This window comes from Boleophthalmus pectinirostris, unplaced genomic scaffold (assembly GCF_026225935.1).
Source record: "Boleophthalmus pectinirostris isolate CB_2022bp ecotype Guang Dong unplaced genomic scaffold, ASM2622593v1 HiC_scaffold_5, whole genome shotgun sequence".
NCBI lineage: Eukaryota > Metazoa > Chordata > Actinopteri > Gobiiformes > Gobiidae > Boleophthalmus > Boleophthalmus pectinirostris.
In genome coordinates, this window is record NW_026571404.1 from 17,616,552 (window position 1) to 17,636,879 (window position 20,328).

Below are 20,328 nucleotides of genomic sequence, written 5' to 3' on the forward strand. Positions count from 1 at the left end.
CAAGAGGAGATGTATGGCCTCTTACAATATCATTTGAACCACTTAATGGAGCACTGGAATTAATGGCTGTCAGTGCTGAGTCAATTATATGGATATTTTCATGACATATTGTGTATAATTCATTGTTGCACTGACACCAAACAGCCCTTCTGCTTTTGTTTTGACTGAAGCTTAAAGAGCTTATTGACCACATCGAGAGGTGTGGAATAGGTCGTCATTGAAATGCATTGTCATTGCGGTGCGGTACATTTCTGATGTTAGCGCGGCTCGTGTTAATTCGTATTAATGTCCGATAATTTTGCGTTGCGATGGATGTACGTGCACGCTCTCTGTGCTCTCAGGCAAAAAATTGGATTCATTAAGAAGACTGAGTAGCTGGTTGAATTTCTTTGGCCCCAGTGTTTCAGGTCAGCGAGTAATGTGACGAGATGGAGAGAGGGTCCTGGACAGGAGGACGGGGGGTAGGCCTGGACGGAGATTGAGGAGCAAGAACAACCCCCTCCTCCCCCCATCTCCCTCCAATCTCACTCCTCCTTTCCCCATTCTCCCCCCTCCCTGCAGAAAGACATCCCTCACATTGACATACTCCCCTCCACAGCCCAAAACACACTGCGCTTGTGACCGGGGCGACAGAGACACATGACAGTCTTGGGATGACTGTTGGGCAGAGGAGAGATGGCTTCAGGGCATTTTGTTAAGGCTTATCAGTCAGCTCCTTTGTCTTACTGTGTCTCATTTGAGGCGTGAACAATTTGTATTTGTTTACATGCACTAATAAACATACAGCACTGGACATGTGAAGACAAAGGGGAGTTGTAGCATGATGACACTCACACGGTTTGGCATTCACATGTTTGGACAAAAAAGGGTTATAAAATTGTTTACTCCAGCCCTAAACAGAATACAAAACACAAGAGGTTAAACAAATGATTCATCTCTGTTGATTCTCTTTTGCTCTGTGTTTAAACTAAAAAGACCAGAGTCCAGATCTAAATTTGTAGAGAGAATCATAGAAAGGTGAGCGGTCATGTAATTTTATATATATGTATAGATAAACAGATCATAATCAGTGTCAAATAAGTATTGTATTAGTATACTGAAACTAAATTTTCTATGAATACTGGAAAAATGTAAATAAATAAGGCAATACGTTTGACCTTTCTAAAATACTTTATACTTCATATTCATTCATATCAGAATGTGTATGATACAAAATAGTAATATAAAGGAAACTATATCATCTTGTTTTAAATTATTATCCAAACATTGCGTGGTACTAAAATTAATACTGAGCATCAAGCCTTTTTTGTCCGTGTCAAAATCTATTTTGATATTCATTTCTGTTTCACTTCCTTTTCCATAATATCCTCAAATTCTACATGATTGCACAATGTCATTTGCCACTTTGTCAGGTCATTAACAAAACTGATGCATTATCCAAGTCAAAATATACTTTAACTGGATTCAGCTGGGACATTTATAATTTTGGGGCCAATTGAAAATGTAATAACTGTTCCATGTGTCTCCCAGTTGACACAAAACACATTGGCAGAAGTCCTATCTTAGTGGGAGGCTTGCACTTCCTGCTTAACTTGTGACCACAGAGCAGTTTTGGCATTTATAGCCCAGTAAATCATGATGTTGTTTGATGTGCAAGCTGTGTGCTGTACAAGAGGCACCACCAGCCACCCGCTCATTTTCAATACAGCCTTTTACTGCTATACCACAGCACTGATGAAGCACAATTTGGAACAAAAGTCCGACATTTATTGTGCGTTGTGTAGTTAAACAAAGCAATCAATAAGGCTGCTTTTTAAGACCGTGCCTCGTGACTAACAAGTAATGTGAGATGGGATTGGGAACATTTAAATTTGCGTTGTACAGCTTTGAAAGGTCATCGCTGTTATTCAAAGCGAAGTTTGCAGAAGTTATTTTGGATGTTTGTCTTTAGGCAGTTGTGTAGTCTGCGTATTTATGAAGATATTAAAATGGATACGATTAAAGTTTGAACGTTGTTGACATAAACTTCGGATAATCCCTACAAAGTCACTACGATGTAAATTCTTATAAACATTTCAACATTTTTCTCTTCATGTACAAAATTTTAACAAAAAAAAAAAAAAAAACACTTAATGTATGACAATGCCTATATAGTCCATTTATTTATGAAGATGTAAAAGGGAATAAATAACGTTAGAATAATGGATTTGAATGTATAATTTTGCCTACTCTCAAAATAATCTCAGTAAAGTCACATTTGCACATTTTCTCATCATTAGTAACAAAAATTTTGCAAATATTTGTCTAGTTAAGGCATGACACCATTAAAACAAAACTAATAGCTAGTGTTCGTATCAAACCCCAGTGGAGTAGTTTGCATTGCTGATTCAAATATGCATCATTTTTCACCTTTTGAGAACCTAGCACCCATTCTGACCTGACCCCTCGACCCCAAATCACTCATACAGTCGCGCTCCTTTTCTGATCCCACTAATGGTGCTGACAGAAAACAAGCAGGACAAACTGCTGCCAGGGCCGGGGTCATCCAGGGGTGGTTTGATATTAGTGTCTATAGGAATGCAAATGTGACCAGGGAGTTACAATGGACCTAACAGCAACCCGGGACAGACACTGCATCTGGCCCATTAGTCTAATCTACAGGTTACATAATGGGGAATATAATTAGTCTTTGTTTGTCGGTTTAAAGACAAACGCATGTGCCATCTTGTGCAGAGGTAAGGTTTGTCTGGTCAAAGTGAAAACATGGGTGCAAGCAAGGGGCAGTTTAAATGGGGGCTACGAGGTTAAGGGTCACAAGGCACTATTGGGGTCATTCAGCAGGTCAGCAGAAGTAGGTTCATCAATTTTGCCTCATACCTGGATTTGGACCAAAGACAAAAGCTCTTGAATGATTTAGTAAAGTTGAAACAATAGCAGTCGCCTTTAATCATTTAGCTACAGGGTAATTTATCAGAGAGGAGAATGGCCTTTTTATTCTCACTGAAGACAGAAACGTTTTTCACATACCACGAACCCATCAAAATAAATTATGCTTAATGCTCAAGTCTTTTTGTGTTTCTGGTCTTGAACACATTGCTGTTTCAATTTATGTTTTTTTAGTTCTATATGATACATTCATTTGTTTCAAGTTAGTCAACTGAGAGTAGTAGAAGAAAATTCAAAGGAAATGGTTACTATTGCTTGACCTTTTTTACTAACTTCAAAAAAAGAACATGCAGTATTTTTAGTCTCTCGGGCAAGGTTAGTGTATACTTAAAGTGTAGAGCTTTTAGCATCTCCTCTTACTGTAATTAAAGCTTTGGCTGCTGAGGAGGCTGTGGTGTGTGAATGGGGTCTAAATGAAATGTTTCAGTGACACAAAGCAAAAGCACTTTAGAGTTTAGTCAATAGTTGTAAAAATAGCAATATCATGTTTTTTAGAGTACAAGTCTTTGCATTTGATGAAAAGTGCACTGGCCTCTTTCACTTTTTGCCCACATTTTCTGGTCCCATGCATGGGTGAGCTGCTCCTGTGTCATTAGCATGCCTGGAGCTGGCACAGAGTGTGTCCTCTATCGGGACAGGCATCCCCAGCAGGGTGAGCTTGTGCCACCTTCCATATGGCCGGCCGTCATTAGTTTTCTGCTGCCCTGCTCCATGGTAGGTTTATCAAACCCTAGAGTCCAATCTCACCAAAGCCTTAATTCTCCTCTGCTGTGTTTCCCTCTCTCTCGGCCGATTGGATAAGTCACATGTGGTTTCACGACATGAAAGAACAACTGCAGCCTTGAGCAGATGTTGCACTAGGGCCGCACTGAGCACCAAACTAACTTTCACAAACAATGTCCAGCTGCTGGTAAAGATGTAGCCAATATAACAAGAACATAGACATAAATTAAATATCAAACTATCAATCTATTACTGTTTCAAATAAACTACCTGTTTTTTGATTTATTAGCATTGTTAGCAGTGTGTGATCTGTAATATCTCTATATATGTAAATCCAAATCAAGTCAAAAGTTGTATACACTTTTTTATTTTGTAAGATGACCAATATTTTCATATTCAAGTGTGTATGAAAAAAGTCACTGTTTTATTAAAAAGCTAAATACAATAAGCATTGGATCAAGGCACATACAAGACTGGCCAAAGGGCATACAATGCACTTTGGTTTTCAATTGTAAATAACAGTTAACTTCAAATTGTGGCAACATAATGTGTTCAATTGGAAAACAATACAAAATAATACTCATACCAAGAAGTTGCTGACACTGTGGTAAGTCTAAAATACGCCAGTGTGTCTGTTCTTTTGGCCACTGACTACAATGACGTATGGTACATGGTACTAAAGAATGCCGCCATTGTCAGTGAGCCATTGTTGGCTTGTATAAATTGTGTGGAGGGTCTGTGACAGTCTTCTGGTTAAGGTTGTGTGCTTAAATGTGTCCTGTGCTGTGGCCTGCAGTCCTACAGAAACACAGGGGCCCTCTGGGGTCACTCAGCTGCATTTCTTTGCCAACAGATAATCCACACTTTGAAGAAAGCAGAGAAATAAAGCATGGCACCTCATCTTTAGTGTTTGTACTACATCCCAGGTGAATCAAGCCCAGAAGTACATAGAGACAGCTATGGCTGATCGCTCTAAGAGGGCAGCATGCCTAAATGAATTCAATCAGCTGTGCCTTAGTTTAGCTAATTTTTTGCTTTTTTGTTTTTAGACAGCCAAAAACTTAAAAGAATGACCTGTGCTTATACTACAAGGTTTTCTAGAGTCTGATTGTTCACCACAGCAATGAAAACCCACTTTCACAGTTGACAAGTCATATCTCAGTAGAACACAGAGTTTTCTTTAAGTTGGTTTATCCTTAAACAAAGTAAGTACAGTACAAATGACTACAAATTCCTAAAATATAGAATTGCAGTTAGTTACAACACCCACTGTTGGCCTGAAACAGGAGCCTTCTCATTCGTCATAAATTGTCCTTAAATATAAATTATATGGCAAATGTACATTTCTAGTTTTATATATCCAGTGTTGTGTAAAAGTCTCTCCACGCATGAGCAGTGTCCATGTTTAAATATCATGAATGGGAATGATCTGAATCTGGTATTCCACTGTCTCTGTAGCTTCTGTTAATACTGTTCTCACTGTGTGGGCTTTTGTATAAACTCAGGCCGTTTGGTGGGAATATTGTGTGTATCATAAACTCCTCCTTAGACACCGGTAAGTGGCTAATAGGAATCATCTGAAAAGAAGTCTCTCGTATTTCTAGAATGGAATTGTCCTTCTTGGTACCGGCCTCTGCGTAGTCGTCCTTTCTCCTGCGGCCTTTGTTGTAAGTGCAGTTTCTTGAGAAAAGTGAACCGTTCCTGTGGACATACCAGCACACCAAAGCCAACATAATTATTGCCAAAAGAGCTACGGCTCCCCCAATAATAGCAGCCAAAGGCAGACTGGAATTTTTGTAAGGCTCCTTCTCCTGCTCCCTGTTTAAAGTGGTCGTGGGGTTGTAGGACTTGTGATATCCGGTCTCTGTCTCTATGCAAACAGGGGTCTCGTCTGACAGGTAACTGTTACTGGTCTCCATGGGAACCATGCATATCCTATAGGAAGACTCTGGCTCCAGCCCAGTGAGCAGGTATTCGGTCCTCTCACCCTGCACAATGGTCTCTGTGATGGAGCCAAAAGACGGGCTGTGTCCCTGCTTGAGCCAGCTGAGCCGGAGTGCAGTCACAGGCTGCGACAGCTTCCATAATATGTGAATGGTATCAGCAGTGCTGGACTTAACACTGATGGTGATAATCTTTCTGCCTGTGGTCGTCGTACTGTGATAGTTCCTTCCAAAGTCTTTTCTTTCGGGCCGCCTCGTCACAAAAGCGGGTCTGTGAGGCTGTGACGGCCTCACAGTATTTGAGACAGTACTTGTTTCAAATGTTGACAGTAATTCTGAATCTGAGCATTCAAACATGTCTGTGGTAAGGTCTTTGATGGCCATGCCCTTTACTTTATCTGGTCCATTGCACATGAGGCCTCGTACATTCACCTTGGATGGCAGGGATCGGAGCCAATCACGCACCCACTTCATTTTGCAGGTGCACTGCCAGGGGTTGTTTCTAAGCAGGAGCTGGGTCAGATTGTCCAGATCTTCAAAAACTCCCTGTGGGAGGCTGCTCAGGTTGTTTCCAGACAGATCCAGGCGATACAGCTGCCGGAGGAAGGCAAAGGCTCCAGGAGGGACACTTTTGATGTGATTATCCTGTAGCTGCAGCTTCTCCAGACTGGTGCCCGGTAAGTTGGCAGGAGGCGCTGTGAGAGAGTTTCTTACTATGGAGAGCTCTGTCAGGTTGATCAGGTTGACAAAAGCAAACTCCTGAATCCCACGGTTGTTGAGAAGGTTTCCGTCCAGTACCAGTCTCTTCAGGTTGATGAGGTCCTGCAGCTGCTCTGAAATGGAGGAGATACGGTTGTCGTCAAAGCGCAGCTCCTCGATACTCATGGGAAGACCAGAGGGGATGGTGCTCAGGTGGTTTCTGGAGAGGAACAACAGACGGAGGTGATTGCTGTCCCTAAAGGCCCCCTCCTCAATACTGACGGCTGATACGGAGTTATCATCCAAGTGCAGTTCCTCAATGTAGGGGATCTGGGCTAAGGAGGCATGGGTAATCATGCGAATGTTGTTCTCCTGTAGGTGGAGCTCCTTGACCCCCAGAGGTAGGTTAGTGGGGAATTCGTCCAGATTGTTGCAGTAAAGATAGATCTTTTCCACGTTGGACAGCCTGCGCAGATCGGTGGGAATGCCTGAACTCTTAATTCGGTTGTTTTGCAGAAAAAGCACTGTTGCGTCCTGGGGTAGGCCAGAGGGGATGGACGTCAGGCCGCGGTCATTACAGTAGATGAAGGTCCCGTCACAGCGGCACACAGAGGGACACGAGGCAGAGGTTACCAGGGGGTTAGCTAGGCCTAGCAGCAGCCCCACCCTGATGAGGAACAACACAAAAGCCTCACACTGACGCACCATCTTGAACCTGTGCTTCTTGACAGGCCAATCACTCAGGAGCCCCTGGGGAGAAGACACAAGGGTACATTTAATGCACACGCCTTTAAAGTGGAGCCAAAATCCTGTTCTCATAATTGCTGCATATTTGAAATACTGCCTGTAGCACTTGCTATAGATTAAATAACTGCCAAGAAAATCAAATGTCTGTCTATTAAACACAATTAAAGAAAATATATTTGATCAATAAATTAGATTGTATGACAGATGACTTCAGAACTGGCAGAATGTTTGCCTGCACTGAAGTTTAAACATTAACACTCAAACAAAAGCAGTTGTGTGAGGTGGTAGTGTTCTGATATATCTTTGTGCTAAACTGATCTACAGCCTTGATTTGTGAGATGCAATAACCTTCTCTGGTTTTACATGATTCTCAATCTCAAGGCTTCCTTTCATCGCTACAGACCACAAGTCTCTGGATAAAGTCAGGCATTGTTTCAGAACGGCAGCAGTGGAACCGACACAGTCCTGTTAGATCATTACCTGTCTCTCACCATTCACAGTGCACTACACAGTGACTCACTCTAGCCATTTTAGAACAATGTAAGTTTTAATTGAAAATGTTATCTCAAACTCAACCTATAATTTCTAGTTATAAAGAAGAGGAGTGTGTGTGTGTGTGTGTGTTTACTTCTGTGTTTTAGTGGGTGCTTTCCTAAAACCATAGTCATAAAGTTGTGCATTCCTGTCATAACCTCTCCCTCTGCACATGAGTGAGCACAATAGAAAGCTAGCATTTATCATACCTGCTTTACACAGAGTTGTAATTCCTTTCTTGTCAAAGGCTCCTTGATTTGGCCTTGCCCTTTGCGTTGGAGAAGTTAGTCAGGCGCTTCAGTGATATCCTGACCTGCTCAGTGTTTGCTGAGCTGATCCCTGTTTGGACGATGACCTCTTTCTTGTTGTCAGAGGCTCATTCTTTCAGTGGCTTTACCATGGCAGATAAGCCCCAAAGAAAAAGCATCCGCTTGCTGCCACAAAGCATGCACCCACAGGTATATTAAAAAATCCAAAACGGTTTTACAAAAAAGTTTTACAAGCCATAACTGCGAATGAGATTTTCAGAGATGTTGGAAACGGATCCGTGCGTGGACCAGGCTTGTACAAACTCCTCTTTGTAATCAGGCCCGGTAGGCATGATGAGGTAACACAAAGCTGCACTGAGCCATGCCAATCCCCAAGTCTCAATCCAGGCGTGATCGCTTGTGTACTCCAGGTATCCCAGAATCCTCCCTTCTTCCTGGATGTATACACATTAATCCAGAGCTGTGGTCCCGTTCCCCACTCGAGCAGATAAGTACGGCTCTCCTTCTCTACGAGGCAGCGTGCTTATCGCTCACAACCCCGACTCTCCTCATAGATTTGCAGTGGGGCTCATCTTGGACTTTTTTTTATACCTGCATAAACAGATTAGAAGTATATTTAAAACATGTTCAGGTGGATCAAAATCACTGTAACATAACAAGTTCAAATGGCCCATGTTTGCTTGCAGGCTAAATGTTATTTTTGCTCAGATAATGTCTCTGTGGGAAACCTAACCTTTCGTCTAAATGATTATTGTTCAGATTGACCTTTTACACTGTTACTCCAAACAACACATTTATTTCTTAGTGATTCAGACGATATAACTATGCATTTAAAAGCAAACACAATAGACAAGGGTGGAGGCAGTTCCTGGTTCAATTTATTCAATATATTTTTGCAATTAAAAGTTAACACCATACCTATAGTCACATTTATGTATTTTCTTTGAAGCTGAATTTCTCATTTTTCTCAGTTTTCTCCCGCAAAACCCTCTTTACGCCCCACCCTAACCTTTAACCCCCCCCCCACCCATTCTTTGAAAGGAGTTTGGGTCAGAAATAGAATTTCCTCAGCCATGAGAAAATATTGTGCTTCCTTCAACACAATAGCTCAGTGGCTTACATGTTACCGACTATAGAAACTACTGTGAGGCTGTACGTGGTATATAACATGCAGAGGTAAATTAGAAACAAGGTGCTCCCATATTGTAGTTGTAACACACGACAAGGAGAAGATTAGGAAATTGAGAGCCTTGTAACTCAATTACAACTGCTGAGATGCCAGCTAATACTAACACACCCATTCTTTTCCTTCAAACTAAACACCGCCTTTAGTCCTGTATTATATTAGGAGTAGATTAGAGACGAGCAAAAGGCACCAGCTGTGACCTCTGAGGAGAGGAGCTCACGGTTTGAAAAATAGACTGGCGTAAAATGGCAGCAAAGATGGAGGGATATGCTCTGCCTGCTGAATGAACTTTTAATGCAGCACTTAGACTAGCTACTTCAAATTTTAAATAGCCCTTTTCACCTCATTCGATAAAGTTCTTCTACCTCTAGATATTTCTGAGTGCTTTAAATATTTCATTTTTAGTATTTCAGAAGGGAAAGTTAGGAAGAAGTACGAGTTTTTGTAAGAAAAAGCCCAAAAACATGATAGGTGCCACAGTAAGTTTTTGAATGCATGGCTGCTTTGTTTCCTTTCCACGATCATCAGATTACACAAGTATGGCCCCTTCCCCATTGTGTACAGCAAGCCAAGCAAACGTAGCCAACCACCGTGGTGCAGATGCTAAGAAGCTAAAGTAGCCAATATTTTTTTTCACTGGACATTTCAAATAACAATTGTAATTGTAGCCCATTGGAATGAACAGATTCCAGTTATTGGCAGTATTCTGAGTCTTGCCAATGTGCTGCTCTGCCTGGCTGGATGTTTCCCAGCAGCCCGAGTTCCTTCTGCTTCATTTACTTTTTACTAGCCAAGTTAAATCGAGCATCTCGCTAAATGGTGTGTGTGTACAGCTAGTTACCTTTCACTGACAAAGCTGGACAATGGAAGGTATTGTGAGCAGAACATGCATAAATGAACACTAGCCTTCCATAACAGAGCCTGGACTATTTTGCATTCTGGAAATACTGGGCAGAAATGGCTAAGGATTAACCTGAACATCTGTTTGTCTGTCAAAACATGTAGATATAATGATTTTAGCTCTGTAACATGTAGACTTCACATTGTAAGAGTTGCATTTAAGGGGAAAGAGGCACAGAAGTAGTAATGACTGAGTTGTGAATTATTCATAAGGCTTGAAATTAATTTTTGAACCACCGCAGATCCCCACTGGGAAATCAATGTTGTTTGTATCTCCTGTTGATTATTCACCCTAATTCGTAATGTAGCTTTAAAATGATTATTCATTAGACACAATTTAGTATTTTAGCTCTGACATTTAGGTGACATTTTCCCAGGTTTGTCTTAATGTTTTTGCAAGGGAACATTAAGGCAAATGGAATCTGAAATAACACGATTAAATACATATAACTGTAAAGTGCATTCAGTTTGGGTATGAAAAGTGCTAGTTTAATCCTTCATAATTCTGTGTCACTGTTTCTCATTTGTTTTTGTCTTTAGCTGGACTTTCTCATCTGCTAATTAACATACAGTGTTAGTGAGTTGTATGTCAAAGCAGCAGACAGTGGCCTGCTGTGATGCCAAGACACAAAAGGACATTCATTTGGATCCACAGGGAAACAAGACCACTCAAAACGGGCCAAATCTAACCCATAGCTTCTCAGATTTGGTATGTGCCCTCCTGGTGCTGTCCATCCGTGGACTGAACAGATGATAGTTTTAGCGGGCCCATTAGGGAGAGGGTCGGGCTGAGGCCTGGGACAGACTGGGGTGCTCCTTTGTATACGCGGCACTGAAAGGAGAGCTCCCGAGCAGCTGCAATGGTTTTTGCCCACATGGGGGTGGTAGGCACTGCAAGATGAAATGCTGTGTGCCTGCGTGTGACAAGCAGCTCCAAAACACTGGATTCTGATTTGTTACGTGCAAAAGCCTGGATCTCATCTGAGGGGGGATTTGTTAAGCAGTCCTTTTGGCACGATTTTCCTGAGTCATGTTGCTTTGATTGGCACTGCTTATGCTCTGGATTCACACCTTTACAACTACTGAAAATGGATACTGGAGGCTATGCTTTTGAGCTGTTAGGTATAGTAAAATGTGATACATAGTGGGTATGTTTTTAGTATGTTAGGCTATTACTGTTACCTTATACAAACTAGAATACATTGCTAAAACAACTTTAAAATGACTACAAAAGGTGTTGGTGTGAAATTCACAGTGAAAGCTCCAGATTGACGACTGTGCCCTGAGGCAGCTATCATGGAGGACAATTGGATGTGTTTTCATGTCTGCCATGTCTAACAAGCCCTAACAATAAAGGCCATCACTACTTTGAATCACTATTTAAATCAGGCTTTTCACTGGATGCGTCTGTGGCCAATATGCTTTAACGTGTAAAGCCTGCCGACCTTCTAGTCACAGTGAGACATAAGGTTATGTTAAATGGGATTAAAACGGCCCGTGCCCTGCCCTTGCCAATAAGATAAACAAGCAAAGTAGCATTTACTTTATTGCTTTATAGCGATGCTTTAATGGGATTAATGCGTAGACTTTTCTCCTCCAGGCTAACTCGATTTATCAGCGCGTACTGACATTAAAGTGGGAATGGTCTATCTTATGCACACAGGGTTTCATCTTTCTGCACTGCTCTTGCGTTCATTTCTTGCGTGAGCTGCTCTGTACGCCGTTGTACAATTGTGCATTAATCCGCTATGCTACCACTAATGAAGGAGTTGGCGCGCATAGAAAAACCAAATATACTTTACGCATTTATGGGAAATGCCTGTATTTGTAAGTAACAGTGGCCCAGTGGGACAGGCTATCGCTCTGTGCCAGGATCATTTGGGGGGGACTTCAATGTATAGACTTTTTGGTAAAATATTAAAGCGGTGGGAACTTGAGCGAGCTGATGCCGCAGAGCCTGACTGTGCAGCTGCCCCTCCATGTCCAGCTCTGCGGGATGTGCGCTGCGATGTTCAGATGCACACGCTGGGGAGTCTGTTACGCACAGACCGGAGACCCTCTGTCCCCTAATCCTATCAAGTTTACGCATTTGCTGGCTTTATTTTGCCAACAGGGAGCGAATGTGTAAATGTTATGTGCGCGCGTTTTAATGTGAAAAGCTGAATTTGACGCTCTGGGTGCGGATTTAGGAACATATAGTTTGTTACCAGGGAGCGTTATCTTTTTAGTGTTGGACATGCGTATAACATCGAGGCACACGGCCGACACAAACTGAGGATATGCTCAAATAATCGTGAGACTGGCTCTTGCCTGCAGATCTATGGGGAACGGCTCCGTGCGCAAAGGAAAAGAGCACAGACTTGGCTCTTAGAATAAAGTCCTAAAACGCCTCACAGTGTGTCAGAAGGTGGTCCATACGTCCTGACAGCCTCCCAATATTATCTGTCTGGACCAGGAATTAAAAGGGAAAAAGAGGGCAACTAATTAGCCTACATACAACACATACACACCAGTCGATTCTGATAAATTCCTTTGCTCTGAACGATAGATCCAAAAAAGACGAGAAGCGCGTATTTCCAAATTGGCAGTTCTAACAAACACACTTACCTCTATAATAATCAACCAAAAAGCGTAAAAAAGTAACAGGTATCCTTTTTAAGTGGCATAAAATATAATCCAATCCACGCAGCGGAGACTTGAATTCACATCCAAAAGTGAGCTTTGTCAACGCACTGGAGCTATTTGAAGTTATTTGTTGCTGCTGCAGTGCTCTGTTTACTGGGGTCCCCCTCAAACATACACGGTGTACAAGGACATAGATGCGCTGCCAGATAGAACTCAATACAAATGTGGGCTTGTGCTCGCCTCTAGCTTTGCTTCAACTGGGCGCTGGTGACGTATTCCAGGGGCGGGTCTTATTCGCTCAGCCTCTCTCTCCCTCCTCCTGCCCCGCTGCGATTGGGAGACGCGCTCATAGCGACAGAGCTGCAGTGTGCGCCGGAGCCACTAGGGGGAGTGTGTCCACAGCATGGTAAAATGTGAGTATTTCACAGCAGCAGGTCAGCTCTGGTTGAAGAGTCCTGCTCTTCACTAGAGACTGGGGAAGGGGGAGTTTACGTGCAGCACGACTGAAGAAGGTGGTTCTAACAGCACTTTTACCCCCTACAAACGAATGTGAGAAATGGAGTGATGTGGGCTTATACCATTACGTCGTCAGGACTATTGATCCATTATATAAGCACGAGGGTGAAGAATGAGTAAAGCATCGACTATTCATTGAAAAATGAATAACACTGATTTCGTTACATCTCGTAGATATAAAATACATAGTACAATATTTATTAGTGATAAACACAATGCAATGTCACAACTATTTGTTACAATTGTTATGATCAAATATCATGACATACTATGATATTTCTAATAGCTTTTACTTTTAGATTAAATCCATTTTCATTTGCTTTATAGTAGTGGAAGCGCCTAATCTCATTGCAATATATATGCTACTAAAAATAGTGATAGTAAAAATGGTTAAACAAAATGAAAATGCACTTAAATAGTAACTTGCATGCATTTTTTATACACTATTGGGATTGGGTCCTTTTTTTGCTCAGATCTCCTTCTCTTTGATATAAAAATCCTTGACATCATTCAGGCACTCACCCCCTTCCCAAATGTCTGAACTCTTTAATATACTCTATGTAAACTTGTCCCATGTCAGTTACTTTTTCCCCTGTTGGCAATAGATTTGATTAGTTTTGTGTGTATCTAGGTTTTGATTAAACCTGGACTTAACTATATATAATCTATAGAATAATGTAATGTAAACATACTGTATGTATTGCATCATATCAGATTGCACTGTTCAGTGTTACAAGTTTATAGGTTGACTGACATCCTGTAAAACTGAATGGCTACCATGGAATTTCTGCTCTATCTTCTAATTGCTAATAGTGATGTATGGCCACTCTTCTGTCTTCATTATGGGCATTAACCACTTTATGTGCTGGATGGACATGTGAATCATCCTGACATTTCGCATTGACTTCTGCCCCTGCCCTGTTTGGTATCATGTTATAATGAATCAGTGTAGTAGGTTCACTCCCTCTGTGTGCTGATCTGCCCTGAGTCAAAGGCCCGTGTACAGAACTGCCCGGCCAACGCTCTCTTGCCCTTCGTCATCACAACTGCCCCTGCAGCTACCTGACGCAACGCAATTGAACCTGCCTCTCTTCTCCCAGCTTAATATGCTAATTTATCCTCTCTCTTTAGGTGTTACTCATTAAATCCAATACATATTTGGTTATAATTATCCAAAGCTTATTATCACATCATGTCGTGGCAGCCCGTAGGGTTGTTTCATGTTTATTTAAGTGTAAGTTTAGCTGATTTATTTCTGGTTTGATGAAATGGCAACTGCAGTTTATAATTATTATCCCAAATTTATCCAAATTAGACATGTCATCTTAATTGGGCAAAGCTTGCTCATCATTTGCCATTACAAAAGGTAAATAACTCATTTTAAATAAGATTCAACAACAATATATAAAATGTTAGCAGGGCTATTTTGGAGAGAAAATTACCCTCTCTATAGTGCAGTTTTTTTAAATGCCCATTGACTAAATCTCTTGTCTGTTGTCCTCTATATGAGAGCTTAAGCCAATTGTTGTGGCCTCATTAGGAGAGTGGGCACTACACCATTGTGACTCTCCTGTGCTGTTTGAATGTGGACACTGTGCCAGCTCCAGCCTCCATGCTGTAGCACCAGGTTAAACCACTGTTAGCATCTTCAGTGGAGAGCGAGCTGAACACACTCTCCAGGCTCAAGCAGTTGCCAGAATACTCAGACCTCCAGTGGAGTTTTCATATTTGTTTGCTTTCCAGGTGGAGAGGCACTTGCATTTGTTCAAACCACAATGGGATTTTAGAACAATCTAGTGTTTGGCTGGATGCTGCTCATTTTAGGCACAGTGACTTTTGAGTACAAACTTTCTGCTGTATTCTTTTACTGTTTGACTGTGTGTGAGTGTAGTGGAACACATGATCTTATCTCTGTGGCCCAGGTGTTTAGGGCCAGGGGCCGTGAGGTGACAAAAGGTCATTCTGCTGTCCTGATTCAGCTCTTCCTTCAGGGTGACACGGTCTAGGCTTGGGCCTGACCTCAGTGTGGCTTCCTTTTCTAAATGGGCCCCAGACACATCTGTCAGCGCTGCAGATTGAGCCGCTCTTAGACGTACAAAGAGCCCTCTGGAGGAGCTCGGTGTTGGGTTACTGTTATCTCAGGACTAGCCAAAATCTGTTGCGCTCCGTGTCTTTTGTTCAAAGGCACTGGCGCTCTCCGCTTCCCTGCACTTTGCTCTTTTTGGTCAATTTCACAGTGTTTACACAACAGGCAGGTTGCTTTCCACTGATTGTGTCTGTTTGCATGGCTAAATAAAAGTGGACACTTCTCCGAATGCAGTTCAAGTGCTGTTTGGCCGAGAGGCTGCACTTGGTCTTGTGCTGCAGTTTGAGGTTATGGACAAAGCCCAGGATTTTGTCTCGCCAGCGTTTGACCACATTGATTTTCTTGCTTTTATTGCAGTCAATAGATGGTCCTGTCGTTTGGCTGACGGCAGTGGCCTACTTTCTGACTGATCCAAAACATGCCGTCTGTGTCAAGTCAGTGCTTTGTACTTTAGGTGTTACACATAGTTTTTTATCTCTCAATTTCCCAGTAACATGTCACTTAAGCTTAGTGCATGTTCGCTGAGGTTTTCAGTGTGTGTGTGAAATACAATAGGCCCCAAAACTGCTCAGGGGCTCACAGGGGAAAAATGTAGACTGATTTTCATTCATGTCTTCTTCCCGTGCTCTGACTGGAATTCATTAATGATAGACTTTCCATGTTCTTTAACCAATGCCAAATTAAGGGTAACATGTAAAAGGCTGCTGCCAAAACCTGGGCTTTGTTTTTCATTTACCTTGGCCTTTATTTGCATATTCATCCTCTACTGGCAATCAGAGGCAATCTTAGCTGTGGGCTTTTCATCTCCGCTGTGCCATCCCTGACAGGCAGCTTTTCACTATCACAACAGTTTAACTAGGATTTGTGGATGAGAGGCTGCTGTTGGATCTTCCCGAGCATTCGCTGGTTTTGATTTTCTAAGAATGTAATGTGTGTGACAGGGATAGAAAGAGGGCTTCATTGAATAAGTAAAATGACTGGGTAAATATGTGTTGAATTTCATTACCGATGGATTTATTGCGCTGAATATTACTGTCAAGACAAGGTTTCACTAAAGGGAGACAGTTTAATACATATGAATGCTGACTGTAGCGACATGATCAGCGAGGCCATGTGCTGAACCGGTCGTCCTTTCTGATGCGGATCCCAGATGTTGTGGACTCATCTCTAAGAAAAGCGCCAATAACAACAGAATCTAAAGACTTTACTTCCTGCTGCTGTAGAGAGAGGTCTTGGTCAGTCACTAGTCATTCACTCCATGTGCTTTCAGAAGAATGACGAGCCACGCAAATAGCTCCATCGGCTGTTTTCCCCTTGTTCTTTGTCTCGACTGGATGTTTTTGTGGTTACTGTTGTGTTTTCTACAGAGGCAGGGGGAAAAAAGGTAGAGGGGGGTATGAGCTGACTTGTCAACCTCCAGGACCTCCTATAGGTTAATGACCCCACAACACAATACTGTGTGATCAGATTAGATAGAGCACTCTCCCCCACGCTGCACTAATCAGCACAATAAAGGAGATAAAAGCTGGAATTAGCATACAGTGTTTTCACAATCCAACAAACATCGCTAATGTTGCTAATGAAAGACCCTCCGTGTTGCTTTGTTACTGCTTTACTATTTCAGCACTAAATCAGTAATTAGCCAAGTTAGCATCTTTTCCCTTTCCGATTAATAGTGGCATTTATCTCTACAATGGTCGGCCCGTAAACATGCACTCTGTTTGTAATTGTTCAGTTTGGTACCACATCCTTTTTTTGTACTCATGGGTTTTGGCTACCTGTTATCTGCAAAATTTTTGGACTTTTTCACAATCAAAGATATTATAAATGGATTTAAAGGTCCTATATTACACGAAATGGACTCATGTGAGCTTTAAGCCACGTTATTATGCTTTTACCTCCTCAAAAGCTTACCTGGAGTTGTGTTTTGTTTCTTTCACACCTTTAAGTAACCTTTTTATTAGTCTGTTTACATCTCCAAAGCTCAAAATGCTCTGTTATACCTTGTGAACAGCTTTTCTGAACAGCTCTTAGTTCAGAAAAGATGGGTATTTCCAGGTCTTAAATTATCCCAGTGATTCTAGTGAAGGTGTACGGAGTTTAAAAACACAGTGGAGCACTTCCTGTATTACGACATGATATCACAATTTGTTGTAATAGGCAGGATTTGTGAGTTAAACATGTGTAAATGAAACAAAACACAACTCCAGGTATGTTTGTGATGAGGAAACGACATTATAACATATATAGATAAATAAAATCTGTTAATATGGGTCCTTTAAATAGTTCGTTGCTATGGTAACGGTCCTCTAATTTTTCATCATCATCCTTTCGCAAATCTAGCACTAAGATTAAGGTTGAGCGTCTCATACAAAGGTCAGTCAGGGTCCAGAGGAAGTTGTTCCTAATGTTATCTTCTACAACAAAAACAGTCTATGCGGGCCAGATAAGATAAGATAGATTGCACAAAATGGCGAGATCTCTAATGGCCCACATGATTGGAACAAATACAGGAAGCAGACATACTAGGCTAAAGCGCTAAAATAAAGGAGGTCTCATCACACACAAGTGCCATCGCCGTGATCAAAGCGTTCATTTATCTGTGCCAAACACCAGCTCCGATGTCGCTTTCTCTATCTTCTACGTGACTTTGTTTACTCTCATAAGCTGTATCTAAAAATGTCTCTTTTAATGATTCCTCAATACACCATATTTGCAACACAATAACAACCAGATATTTGTGTATGTTGTTCACAAAGGTTACATCGTCTGCTTTTTCAATATAAAGCTGTTGACATGTTTTAGCAGAGCTTTTAACCAGGGCTCTAATTGTTGTGAGTGAATCTGCTTTGTAACTACAGTGTTTTATCCCATGTGTAAGAAAGGTACAAGGAAGTTGTCATCACTGCGGTTAAGTGTCTTCCTGTGAAAACTCAAGGAGCTGCACTCATCTAATTGGCTTTAATCTCTACGTGGAGGTGTTTTTTGGTAACACCTCTCCCCATCCCAACAACAGTGAGGTGTCAGCAGCTCTGTCTGACACCAGAGCTCCAGTACTTCTCCTGAGCCTCTTGGATATCACATGTCACTTTTCTCTGCAGCCCGGAGACAAGTTCAAAGGAGCGTGCGCACTGTAATGATAGGGAAGAGGGGCTTGAATTGAGATGAGGGGAAGTTGAAAAGTTGCCTCAAAGAAGTGCCTGTACAGCTCCGCCCACCTATTAACGCGGTGCTGTAAGGTGCACCACACTCAAGTTGTGTATTTTGGCTAAACATGTTGAGCTTAAGATACACACAACATTATTGCACTTTCCTAATTTTTAATTTATTGTTATGCATTCACATTACTTACATAACACATTTTTAACACAGCCATGGTTGACCAGAGTGCTTCACAGGTTTAGGATCACATAAAAATATTGTAAAAATGATTAAATTACAAAAAAGCCTTGTAATAAGGTTCAAACATAGGCCGTGCTCAAACAGCGTTAAATGATAATTAATAAAATACAATAAAAAATGTATTTTTCTCCCAAGTTAATCTTCAACTCATTTCCCAAAATATCCTTGATTTTAGAGTATGCTCATTTTTGTCTAAAGAGCCATATATCTCTGCAAACTTTAAAGCAAAATCTGCAGAACTAGCGAAACTAAATCAGGATTTGAAATTAAACTTCTGTGTACCATCTGCTCCACATTTGGAGCAGAGTTCAGACTTTGTGGAAAGAAATTTGACTATTTTTTGATTAAAAGTTTGTCTTGTTTATGTTTTCCAAATTATTATTAAAAGCCATTTTGTTTTTTATGAGACAAAATAAATTAGAGTTGAAAATTGTGATCAATCAATATGAAGAAATAAATCTGATTAATATTTTTGTTATATTGCCCAACCCTACACCTTTTGTTATTTTGTCCAATAAACTTTTCAAAGCACAACTTTTAATTAATACATCTTAAACACTCAGCTCTAGGGCCAAGGCTGTGACATTTCACGGGTGTGGAGGAGCACTTCACTTTTACTCATCAAAGATTGACAGTTAAGAGCAAAGGAATCAATCAGCGCATCACTACGAGTTGCTAGATGTGTTCTAGGCAAACAGAAGACGTGTTATTATTAGCGGCACACATCACAAAGCCATAGGAGACCTGTGAAACGTGGTTGTGAGTCAGACACAGGGACAGTGGTGAGGAGTGTGGCCGCTCGCGTCGCCTCGGAGACGGTGTGAAAATAGGTGTGACTTGAGCTGGAAACGGGCCATCTCTGCTCAGGCTGCATGTGGACATCTCTGTGTTGATTCAATTGTGGCTGTCTGCTCCTTCTCCTGCTCCACACTGTAGCAATAAGCTCACAGAGCGGGCTGGTGTCTCGCTAAAGGTCACGTTTAATGTGCAAAATGCCAGCGTTTCCTATTTGGAAATGTCTATTACTGAATGTGTTAGTCTTCCATTTCCATTTAAGAAGCTTCTGGGCGCAGTTGCACTCAGGCTTTTGTTACAGTTTTATGTTTAGTTTTGGAATTTCAATGATGGATGGAGGGAGAGTTTACACAACTCAATACATTCAAATTCTCTGAAGTAGTATTGTACTGTATAGTAAAAACTTGTTTTTATGACATGCATAAAACTTAAGTGTGTAGTTAATTAAGAAATTGTACTTTTCTGTCCTGTTACAATTTGACTCAAAGGTACACTATGCAACTTTTATACTACTTTGTATTTGAGACGTTATTATTTTGCCTGGAATGTTCCACAGTATGACATAAAATATATATCTCCATGGATACGAGCACTTGTCAGCTTGTCAAGTTACAGTTAAGATCTATGGAGATGCGGGCCACTCACAGCAAGAATGCAAGGTATTCGAGGTATTATAATTGTTAAACCACCTGTAACTGAGTAAATTCAGAATAGCATAAAGTTAATGCCATACTGTGAAACATTCCAGACAAAGTAATCACATTTCCATGGAGACACACTAGTGTTGACCTCTACCAGTCTAATCATGTTCATCTTAACATGTAAACATGTTATCCAGATGAAATTCTCTTTTCAGTATCTTTGTTGACATAATCAATATTTTGTGTCAACACTAAAAATAAATGTTCTAAATGTTTTTCCTTCAGAAATGTCAGGCTACAGATTACCGCTTAAGCT

General features: G+C 41.2%; 2 protein-coding genes across 3 annotated transcripts in view; one reads left to right on the plus strand and one right to left on the minus strand.

The window, feature by feature from the left end:
- macrod2 (mono-ADP ribosylhydrolase 2) overlaps positions 1–20,328 on the plus strand; it is a 676,928-nt gene that overhangs the window by 59,065 nt on the left and 597,535 nt on the right. The window lies entirely within an intron of this gene.
- flrt3 (fibronectin leucine rich transmembrane 3) lies at positions 4,828–7,873 on the minus strand. The gene is made up of 2 exons (XM_020921399.2): positions 7,802–7,873; positions 4,828–7,061 (listed from the first exon to the last, which is right to left on the minus strand). Exon 2 carries the CDS (start codon positions 7,017–7,019, stop codon positions 5,082–5,084), a length of 1,938 nt encoding a protein of 645 aa, XP_020777058.1. The 5' UTR covers positions 7,020–7,061; positions 7,802–7,873; the 3' UTR covers positions 4,828–5,081.

What these genes read in the sequence shown, in the direction of transcription:
- flrt3 (XM_020921399.2), bottom strand. Translation starts at nt 7,019, where the DNA reads ATGGTGCGTCAGTGTGAGGCTTTTGTGTTGTTCCTCATCAGGGTGGGG.